Genomic DNA, 12125 nt, shown 5'->3' with positions numbered 1-12125 from the left:
TGAACAATACAATATCAGTAACAGAGTTTGAACTTGTGATCTTTGAATCAGCATCAGGAGATCAAGACACTTCACCATCCACCAACAAAAATAAAAAAGTCTTTCTACAAATTAATCCAAAACTACTTACTTGTGATCATTGTCAATGCTATTTACATCAGCTCTGTTCTGAAGAAGGGACATAGCAATATTGATCTTGTCTTCTATCACAGCATAGTGCAATGGTGTTTTACCAGCCTGTCCAATAAAATAAACAAACACATCATCATCATTGTTTAACGTCCACTTTCCATGCTGGCATGGGTTGGACAGATTGACTGAGGACTGGCAAGCCAGGAGGCTGCACCAAACCCCAGTCTGATTTGGCAAGGTTTCTACAGTTGGATGCCCTTCCTAATGCCAACCACTCTGAGAATGTAGTGAGTGTTTATGTGCCAGTCAGGCAGCACTGGCATCAACCACACTCGAATGGTGCTTTTTACGTGCCACCTTTAAAATTTTTAATGCAAAAACTAGGCTGGATGGGCATAAAATGAATATTGTCTAAGGGACACCACATTACAGTTCAAATCAGAATGAAGGGACCATATGTAGGGATGTCTAATGTATTGAAATGTGTGTATCATCATCATCATCATCAATTAACATCCGTTTTCCATGCTAGCATGGGTTGGACGGTTTGACTGAGATCTGGAGAGCCAGCAGGTGCACCAGGATCCAATCTCCATCTGTATGTATGTACATATGTATGTATATGCCTGTATGTGAGGAAACTGTATGGAAGCCCATTGTATGTGTATGTGTGTGTGGTGTTCCAGCATGGCCACAGTCCATTGGCTGCAACACCCAAAAAGGGAAACGAAATGAAACATACCATATTTTTAAGATTTGCATTTGTCCGCGCATTGAGCATAGCATCGAGAATCTCCAGGTGAGAATATTGAATGGCAAGGTGCAAACAGGTGTTTCCATCGCCATCCCGAGCCTCTGCATCCACCTTGTAACTAAGCAGGACTTCAACAACATCAAAATGGCCACATTGCACAGCCTGAAGAGAAAACAAACATTGAAAGCAGGAAAATTAATTGCCCTACAATGAATTTGCTAACCCTTTCATTACTGTATTTCTGTTGAAATGCTCTGTGTTTCTTTTATCTAATTTTAAATATAACAAAGAATTTAGTAAAATAATTTCGTTATCATTAAGCTGGTGTTAGGAACATAAATTGTGACTGAGGTTTGGTGGAAGATTTTCATTCAAAACTTATGAAAACAAGACATTTGTACTCAGAGCCAGAGGCAGTTTCAGGCAAGTTGGTATCAAAAGGGTTAAGAATTGTTTCTCTATTATATATTTTAATCCTTCTATTACCATATTTCTGTTGAGATGCTCTGTGTTTCTTTCAATTAATTTTAGATATAACAAAGAATTTAGTAAAATAACTTTGTTATCATTAAGCTAGTGTTAGGAACATAAATTGTGACTAAGGTTTGGTGGAAGATTTTCATTCAAAACTTATGTAAACAAGACATTTGTACTACAGAGCCAGGGGTGGTTTCAGGCAGGTTGGTATCAAAAGGGTTAAGAATTGTTTCTCTATTATATATTTTAATCTTTCTATTACCATATTTCTGTTGAGATGCTCTGTGTTTCTTTCAATTAATTTCAAATATAACAAAGAATTTAGTAAAATAACTTAGTTATCATTCAGCTAGTGTTAGGAACATAAATTGTGATTAAGGTTTGGTGGAAGATTTTCATTCAAAACTTATGTAAACAAGACATTTATACTCAGAGCCAGAGGCAGTTTCAGGCAAGTTGGTATCAAAAGGGTTAAGAATTGTTTCTCTATTATATATTTTAATCCTTCTATTACCATATTTCTGTTGAGATGCTCTGTGTTTCTTTCAATTAATTTTAGATATAACAAAGAATTTAGTAAAATAACTTTGTTATCATTAAGCTAGTGTTAGGAACATAAATTGTGACTAAGGTTTGGTGGAAGATTTTCATTCAAAACTTATGTAAACAAGACATTTGTACTACAGAGCCAGGGGTGGTTTCAGGCAGGTTGGTATCAAAAGGGTTAAGAATTGTTTCTCTATTATATATTTTTATCTTTCTATTACCATATTTCTGTTGAGATGCTCTGTGTTTCTTTCAATTAATTTCAAATATAACAAAGAATTTAGTAAAATAACTTAGTTATCATTCAGCTAGTGTTAGGAACATAAATTGTGATTAAGGTTTGGTGGAAGATTTTCATTCAAAACTTATGTAAACAAGACATTTATACTCAGAGCCAGAGGCAGTTTCAGGCAAGTTGGTATCAAAAGGGTTAAGAATTGTTTCTCTATTATATATTTTAATCCTTCTATTACCATATTTCTGTTGAGATGCTCTGTGTTTCTTTCAATTAATTTTAGATATAACAAAGAATTTAGTAAAATAACTTTGTTATCATTAAGCTAGTGTTAGGAACATAAATTGTGACTAAGGTTTGGTGGAAGATTTTCATTCAAAACTTATGTAAACAAGACATTTGTACTACAGAGCCAGAGGCGGTTTCAGCCAGGTTGGTAATGAAAGGGTTAAACTGCAGCGCTTCATTTCACTGTATATACATCATCATCATCATCATTTAATACTGGTTTCCTATGCTGAATGGGTTGGATGATGGAAGAGCTGCCTGGGCTCCATGTCCATCTTCGCATGGTTTCTAGAGCTGGATGCCCTTCCTAACACCAAACACTTTACAGAGTGGCACTGGGTGTTTTTTAAACAGCACTGATGCTTTTTACATGGCCCTGGCATCCACGAGCCCACAAGATTAGGATCAATCAGCTAGAGAGGGATGCAGGGGACATGTCTATATGCAAGGACAACCACAATTTTACTTAGATTGACATGTCTTCTGAAGCACAGCAAACCACCGGCTGTATTGGTCCCCTGTCATCCACTCTGTGAGGTCCAACATCTGAAGATATTTTCTCAACACTTCATCCCACGTCTTCCAGGGACAATTACTTCCACATGTTCCCTCCACAATATGAGATTGGGACTTTTTGATGAACCTGTCTATATTTGATGCCCTGTATACCCAGCTTTTCTTTCAAATCACTTACACTCTTGTATATACACATTGACATTACCCATCCAGCAGAGCACACTGGCTTCATTTCTTTCAGACCTTCACATGTCCTCAGTAGTCACAGCCCATGTCTCATTGCCATGTAGCATAGCTGTTCATACACTGGCATCATACAATCTGCCTTTCACTCTGAGGGAAAGGCTCTTCTTTAACAACAGAGGTAGTAACTCTCTGAGCTCTGCCCAGCCTGTTCTTATTCCAGCAGTTATGCTTTCAGAACAACCTCCACCTCTGCTAACTTGGTCACCTAAGTAACAGAAACTCTCTACTACTTCTAAGGATCTCCCCTGACATTTGAGGGAGGCTATTTTTTTAAAAATTCCATGTGTTTAATGTAGCTGCACATCTGCCACATGTAAAGACTGCTGTCTCTGTTAGTCACTCAGTGATACTGCTGCACCTCTTACCTGTCCATAGCTTGCACTTGGTACATCGTATGGAGTTTCTCCCAATACCTTTCCTACGCATCAAGCAGGGCCATCACCCTGAAGGGATCAGTGATTTGTCTGCTCTCCTATTTATTGGGGTTTTGGTCTTTGCTAAATTAACTAACTCCCTTTGATTTCTGTTCATGCTTCCACACCTGAATTTCTTCTCTAGTTCTGGTAGTGATTCAGCAATAAGAACAAGGTCATCAGCATAGAGGAGCTCCCTAGAGCAGCCAGCCTTAAATTCTTCTGTTATAGCTTGGAGGACCATGATAAACAAGAGTGGGGCTGAGAACTGATCCCTGGTGGACTCCTACTTTGTACACTAACTTTCTTGCTATACTCATTGGTGATTTTCACCTTACTGACAGCTTCCCTGTACATAGATTGTACAGTTTTCACCAACTACTTATCTATCCCTAGCTTCCACATTGCCTACCAGATAAGGGAGTGGGCAACCCTGTCAAAGGCTTTCTCCATGTCAAAAAGTAGAGGAGTTTATTTTTGGCCAAGTACTTCTCCTGCAGTTGTCTCACCAGGAAGATAGCATCAGTGGTGCTTTTTTCCTGGCACAAATCCAAACTGCATCTCATCTAGACTAACTCACTTCCTAATTGAGTTATGACCCTTTCTGAAACGTTCATCACCTGGTCCAGCAATTTGATACCCTGTAATTATTCCTGTCTCAGGCATCACCTTTGCCTTTGCAGCAGCTGACTATAATGCTGCTACACCAATCGTTGGCTGTAACTCCCTCGTAAAAAACCTGATCAACTCTATAGGTGACTAGACTGTATCGTACTCAACCAAATATTTCAAGCATCTTAGCAGTGCCCCCTGATAGACCAGGGGGCATTTCCCCGTCTTCATATCCTTAATTGCTTTATCAACTTTTTATAGTAGCACTTTCAACCCTCCTTCTTTGCAGAATCATTAAATGCAAGTGACCCGTCATCCATGCAAACACACTTCTCTCCTACCACATCACAATTCTCTCTGACACACAGTCTCACAATCTGAAACACCTAAAGGCCCCAGGTCCTCATGCTGCAGAACATTGGCAAACTTCCCTCTTTCTGTTTCTCCCCTGACTAAGTATATCTGTCTTCTAGTCTCCCTCTTAGCAACTAGATATAGTTCCCTGCTAACTCTTCCAGTCCTGTTTCTTTTTCTACAATATTATTCCACTCCCATGTTCCCCTAGGTTTGGTTGGGACTTTGCACCAACTGCAGATTTGGCATGTAGCATTTAGCAAGCTGTCCACAAGAAGTCCCAGTTGCCCTCTATGTCACAAGTCTGTAGCTCCTCTTCCCTTTCATCAAATTACTCAATCAGGATGTCCCTCAATCTCTGACCACAAGAAGGATCCTTAAGATACCAAATCCTTCTTTTCCAGATTGGTTTAATTCTTGGCTTAGAATCTAAAATCACTAATGACTAGTCTATGCTGGCGAATACATTCTTCACCAAGGAAGGTCTTTGCATTTATGAGCAACCATACATCTCGCTGTCTGGTGAGAATGAAATCAATCAGGCTAGTGTAGTCACTTGATTGATAGGTTATCAGGTGATTGGCTGGCTTCCTGAAGTTGGTGTTGCAGATCAATAGGTTATTTGCATCACAGAACTCCAGCAGCCTTGTTCCTTCTTCATTTCAGGAATCAATGCCATGGGACTCATGCATACTATGGAAGATACCTGGCTGCTACCCAACACGTCTATTGAAATTACCAACCACAAAGATGAGGTGATTGTCATTTGTCTTTGAGGTAGCTTGCAAAAGAATATCATACAAGCAGTCCTTTTGTTCATTTAGCAGACCTGCTTGAGGGACACAGGCAGAGATAATTGTTGCTGTAATACTCTGCAAAACTAGCCAAAGCTTAAGTACTCCATCGCACATTCTGACTACCTCAATTACCTTATCCACCCATTTCTCTGCTAGAGGTATGCCCATATACCCTACCCTGATGCTGTTAGCTTCCCAGAAGATTCCGTACCTATATTTCTTGCCCATGAGGAACCTGGCTGAAGCTCCCCTCCACTTTACTTCTTGAACGCAACACACCTCTCTTCAAGCATTTCAACAATCTCACCAATAATGTACAATATCTTCATTATCATCGTTTAACATCTGTCTTCCATGCTGACAGGAGCTGGTAAGCCAGAGGGCTGTTCTGGCATAATTTCTATGACTGGATATCCAACCACTTTGCAGAGTTCTTTTTTATGTGACATCAGCATGGAAGCATTTTTATGTGGTGCCAGCATAAGTACTTATAACATGGCAACAGCACAGCAAGTAAAAAGCACCTGTGCTTTTATATCATGTACATATCATGTATATATAGAATTAGTACATAGAATAGTGTGTTATAATGAGTATAAGCCATAGCTGTACACATCAAGTTTGCAGCCAGAAAAAGAGAGAACAGCTGTTCATGCATGTTTCAACCCCAGTCGCCATCAGTGTCAACAATCCAAATACAGTTTATAAACCCACAAGTATTACAGGTTAAAGTAAACTACCAGGCTTACAAGTTTTCAGTCAAACCGTCCAACCCATGCCAGAATGGAAAGCAGACATTAAACGATGACAATGAACATTCCAGACCAGTTTGCATATTTCATACTTTGTTTGCCGCTTTAAACATGTAATTACTAGCATAACCATCATCATCCTCATCATCACTTACCATCTGTCTTCCATGTTTGCATGGGTTGGATGGTGACATTGGGAAATGATTAAAGTAATCAATAATATTAGCTATGAAGAATTATTGAGATCAAGAATTTCTACGGAAAGATTGGAAATAACGACCAATGTTTATGGAATTAGTTTTTTATAAAAGCAAAAAAAAATGAAAGAAAATCTCCAGAGACAATTACCTTCATAAATGGTGTTTTACCTTCTTTATCACTAATGCTGGTGCGAGCATTCCATGCCAAAAGTTCTTGGACAATGGCAGCATGTCCTTGACAACATGCCAAATGCAATGGCGTTCTACAACAAATAAAACACTAAAATTGAATGATAGAATGTTCAATAGGGAATTAATTGTCTGTTGGTCAGGAAATCAAATGAAAAGAGTTGCAAAGCAACAAAGCAAGAATGTGCCTTGGATTCTGTCTTTCCAGGGTGAAGGTTAGGGTAGGGTCTCTTAAAGAACAGAGGGTAAAGATAAGGCAGGGAAAAGAAAATGGGAATCTATATTAATGAACAGAGTATAGACATAGCAGTGTCTATTAAACAACATGGAGTAGCAGCCATGGGAGAGTCTCTTAAGGGGTGACAGTGTGTGGATATAAGGCACACACACCCGCACACAAGCAGGAGGGGTTGTGTGAAAAGAAGTCTGCTTCCCAGCCACATGGTTTCAACTTCAGCTCCACTGCGTGGCACCTTGGGCAAGTTTCTTTTAGTATAGCATCAGACGGACAAAAAGCCATGCTAGTCAATTTGGTAGGCGAAAACTGAGAGAAGCCTGTTGTGTCATCATCCTTTCACATCCACTCTCTCTGCTGGCATGGGTTGGACAGTTTGACATGGAGCTGGCCAGTAGGAAGCTGTCCAAACTCCAACTGTTTGTTGTGGCATGGTTCCTATGGCTGGAGGCCCTTTCTAATGCCAGCAACATAGAAGAATGTGCTGGGTACTTTTTATGTGCCACATGCACAGGTGTCTTTTAAGTGGCACCGGCAGCTGAAAGGACAAACCTGCAGGTATGGAAGACAGCAATTTTACCTAGCTTGAACTGTCTTATCAAGTACAGCAAATCGCCAAACCTCCTGAAGGCATTTCCTCAGTGAGGCCCAGTGTCCGAAGATCTCACCACTTTGTCCCACATCTTCTTGGGTCTACCCCTTCTACAATTAGAGCTCAACACTTGTGTCCCCATCCATACACATCACATGACCAAACCAATGCAGCCTTCTCTCTTTGCACACCACATCTGATGCTTCTTATACCCAATTTACCGCTTAAATCATTTACACATTGTCATACATGCATTCTGACATTACCCATCCAATGAAGAATACTAGCTTCATTTCTTTGAAGCCTTTGCAAGTTCCCTGTAGTCAAAGCCCATGTTTCGCTGTCATGTTACATAGCTGTATGTACACAGGCATCATACAATCTGCTTTTCACTCGAAGTTATTTTACTAAATTCTTTGTTATATTTAAAGTAATTGAAAGAAACACAGATCATCTCAACAGAAATATGGTAAGAAAAAGGTTAAACTCAGTTTTTTTTTCTATTTATTTATTTTTTTAATCTTATACTGTTTCAGTTACTGGACTGTGGCCATACTGGGGCCTTGAATGCTTTAGTCAAACAAATCAGAACTTAATCTTTAAGTTTTATACTATCATTCTCTTTTGCTGAGCCACTAAGCTACTAGGACGTAAACAAACCAACACTGGTTGTCAAGTAGTGGCGATGGGGTGGGACACCAAATACAAAGACACACACACACAAATGTATATACATGCATGTGTCTTCATGTTTAGTGTCCCTTCCACCACCACCATCGTTGGTTGGTTTATGTCCTAGTAGCTTAGTGGTTCAGTGAAAGACCTATAATCAAAGGTAGTCCAGCCATGACCACTATTTAGGACTACAATATTCGATATATCATTTCTTTTAAATATAATAGGATGTGATTTGAGGAAGATTTGGTTGCTATTTCTAACCCCCAATCAGAATCGATTCTTCACAAAGCAGACATGCAGCCTACAATACAATATGTCCTTCCTTCCCAATATGTCAGCTCTCTGGAATTCCCTTCCTGCAGCTGGAACATTAATGGCATCGATCTCACTGATAAAAAGAAGCTCTGGGAAAATCATGAGCACCACCCTTCCCTTCAGATTCAGTAACTAAAAAAATAATTGATCCCGAGTCTGCTGGACAAAACCCCACCTAGGGTTAAACAGTAACAACAACACTTAATAGAAATAAGTAAGAATAACTGAAATGGCAAAGTTTGGTCAACAAGGAGACCTCCACGTGGTCACTGGAATTCTTAGAAACAGCAGCCAAATTTTCGATTACATGAACTGGCTTTAAAAAGGTGGGACACAATGGATAGCGTAGTCCTGGTTACACTACGGCTGAAAAACCAGTAGGAGAGTCCTGAATAGAACAACTCTAGTTAATCAGAGCTAACCTGTAGTCAAACAGCAACTTATGGAAAAGAAGCCGGTGACAGAGAGGAACTCGATTTGTTAAAAATAGTAGTCAAATCTCTCTCAAAACGTACTGTCTTAAATGGAATAATGTGGTCATAGATACAATGCCTGGGTAGTCACGGTTGAACAAACCTGATATCGAGATAAACAACAACAACCTACAGGAAATTTGACCAAAGCCTCTCAATAGATTCTTTAAAAGAAATTTTAAATTCTAAAAATTATTTCATACAAAATAAAGTTTTTAATAATTTTGTGATACAAAAGGAAACAATTTTTTTTATGCATTTCGCACCTCTCCTTGAAAAATGCATTTTGTCCAAAAAATTTTTTTTCGGATCCCTACGTTTCAGAGATTACGAATAAGCAAAAAGAAAAGAAAAAAATTAACTCCACCACCATCAGCCCTTAAAAATTTTGAACTTTTTCGAAATTTTTCTTTCCTTATGTTTTCGATTACGGAGATTCCGAATATGCAAGAAACCACGTTTTCAAAATTTTAAATTCAATAAGCATAAAGATAGGTGTATGAAGAGATGGATATAGATAGATATGAATGTCTACCTGGGGCTAAAAACAAGGGTAACACCGTCTTCCATAGGATCGCCATATTTAGTTGACAAATATATTTTATAAATAAACGGACAGAGATAAATAAGCAGATAAATAAATGAATGAAAAAGTTCAAAATTTAAAATTGGGGGAGGTGTGAAATTTGAGCTCCTTATTAAAATTTATGACACTAAATTATTAAACACTAATGTTTGTTACTCATAAAATAGTGCAAATTTAATTTACATTAAATTATTATTTACGATTATTTATGGCAAACACAAGTAAAACGCTAATTATTTTCACTTTAATGTTTTTGTATTTAATTTCGATTTGCATGTTTCGTTCAATTCGCTACAATCTATTTAAAGTAAACAAAATCAAAAATTTAAATTGGGAGAAGTTAAGTGTGAAATAATAATTTTTTTTTTGTACATTCGTAATCTCCAATATCTAAAACAGGAATCCGAAAAAAAAGTTTTTCAAGGAGAAGAACGAAACTTGAGAAATATAAAAGTTTTAAAAGACTAGAATAACGTCTCGAAGTACACAAAACTTCGTGGAAATATTCTTTCAGAGGCGCCAAGTTGGGAATTTGTAACTAATTTGAAGGAAAACATTAAAGAATTTATTGAAAATAAAAGTAGTTAAGAAACCTGTGGCATTTATCCAGCGGACTGGGATCTCTTCTGGCGAGAGCTTTAACTTTTTCCAGTTGTCCATACCAAGCAGCTTTGTGTAATTTTCCCAATTCCTTGTCCCGAACAATATAGATACCATCGGTGAGCGCATTCGATGACAAATTACTACTTTCATTGTCTAAACAGACACTGTCAGATCTCTTTCTCGACAATTTTCCTCCAGAAGGTGAAAACTTCCCTAAATTTTTAACAAACTTGAGCATTGGGACCAAATAACTCACAGTAAAGATGTTTTAGGCAATAAAATTAATCCTGCGAGTAGTGGTCGCCATTACATCAACAATGTTGTTGTTAAGGGAGAAATGTCAACTCGGCAGTGAATATTGAAATTACACACACTTTATAGTTTCCGGAACATTTTCGTTTCCTTGAAAATTCTTCAATTTTCAAATAATTGTTTTCAAATTTCTAACACTGATATAGTTATATAAGCTAATTATTAAAATTATGTTGTTTTTTTTTTTTGAAAAATCAATAGTAAAGAAGTTAGAAGCAGTTGAAGTCATGTAATTTTAGCCAATGAAATAAGTTTATTGTCCTCACAAGCGGAAGTCGAAACTGTCTGTTACCATGGCAACTCCAGTGTATCGTTGTTTATCCATATTGGCTAAATTATGTATCTTTGGATGCTTCTAATCTCTTTATAATTAATTTTTTGGAGGGGGTGGGATAAATGCGATTTTCATCGTCAGCGTTCTACACAACATCAGTGTGAGAAATTTGAAGAGAATTCATTAAAAAATGAAAAACCTTCGACAAAACAAAATGTAAGCACCCAACTTGTTCTAGGATGTGGCCCACTGCCCCTCCCCTCAACCTTCCACTGCTTTACCCCCTCCCACATACTTTATTCCATTTCGTTTCTTATTTCTTTTCTTTTCTGTTTCTTCATATTTTAATCATAAAAATGGGGGTAAATTTTCAGATTAACACCCGCACGATTTTCACTCGGGTGTTAGGGTTAGGGTTTTAGGGTTAGGGTTAGGGAATTCCGTCCCTAACCGTAACCCTAAACCCTAACCCTGACCCTAAAACCCTAACCCTAACACCCTAGTGAAGATCGTGCGGGTGTTAATCTGAAAATTTACCAAAACGGGATCTTTCCTTTAGATGGACAGATCGAGAAATTAATTTTTTGTAACTAAACTAAACACTTTCAAACTTCGGATACTGGTAGAATGTGTCATATAAAACATCTGGTAAATTTTCAGATTAACATCCGCATGATTTTCACTAGGGTTTAGGGTTAGGGTTCGGGACGGAATTCCCACCCTAACACCGTAGTGAAAATCGTGCGGGTGTTAATCTGAAAATGTATCAAACATCTTTTACTCTTAGCGTTGTTGAGAAAAGTTTTGCCAAAAATCGGAATTTTGAAATTTTTTGCCCCCCACCTCCAATTTCTTTATTTTTCACTTTTTTCCGTAACACTAACCCTAAAACCCTAACTCTAACTCTAACCATAAAACCCTAAAGCTAAAACCAGTACAAACGCACGAACGGTGTCATAAATAACAGTGACAAACGAAATATACACCGCCGATTGTTGTTGTTGACAAATAACAGCAGTATCTTTATTCAGCTGAATACACGTCATTGATTGGTTGAAATTACCGAAATACGACAACTTTAACACGAAATAACTTCGGAAATAGAAACTTTTCTCAACAACACTAAGAGTAAAAGATGTTTTATATGGCACATTCTACCAGTATCCGAAGTTTGAAAGTGTTTAATTACAAAAAAAATTAATTTCTTGATCTGTCCATCAAATGAAAAATTACTTTATTTTAAGTAAATCAAATTAATATTCAATAGAATATAATTACAAGTAGCATTTGTCTTATTCTGAACAGCCTCACTACAGACTTTTAGTACTGCTCATAGAGACAAAGCCACACATTTTCTATTTACTATAAAATCAATAAATAAAGTCATTTTTAGCATGCAAAAAATTAACTCCGTGTTCGAAAATTTAAAAATAGTGAAAATTGTCTTAAAATATTTGAATTTTTGTCATATGCCTTTTTTTTTTTTTTCGAATGTCCTACTACATGATCCAGTACTGCTCATAGAGACAAAATCAAAATCAAAAAA

At 37.6% G+C, this 12125-nt stretch overlaps 1 protein-coding gene across 1 annotated transcript; it reads right to left on the bottom strand.

Moving 5' to 3' along the window:
* Positions 1–130: 130 nt before the first annotated feature.
* On the bottom strand, positions 131–10361 carry LOC149128961 (uncharacterized; the record flags this gene model as incomplete). The annotated part of the gene is made up of 4 exons (XM_089346886.1): positions 9984–10361; positions 6471–6585; positions 875–1048; positions 131–237 (listed from the first exon to the last, which is right to left on the bottom strand). Coding segments are annotated over exons 1-4 (644 nt in total), but the record flags the coding sequence as incomplete, so codon positions are not given.
* Between the last annotated feature and the right edge of the window lie 1764 nt (positions 10362–12125).

Source organism: Octopus bimaculoides, unplaced genomic scaffold (assembly GCF_046866305.1).
Source record: "Octopus bimaculoides isolate indiv1 unplaced genomic scaffold, ASM4686630v1 contig294, whole genome shotgun sequence".
In the NCBI taxonomy this organism is placed as follows: domain Eukaryota; kingdom Metazoa; phylum Mollusca; class Cephalopoda; order Octopoda; family Octopodidae; genus Octopus; species Octopus bimaculoides.
Note: the sequence above shows the minus strand (reverse complement) of the source record. Positions and strands in the feature narration are given on the sequence as shown.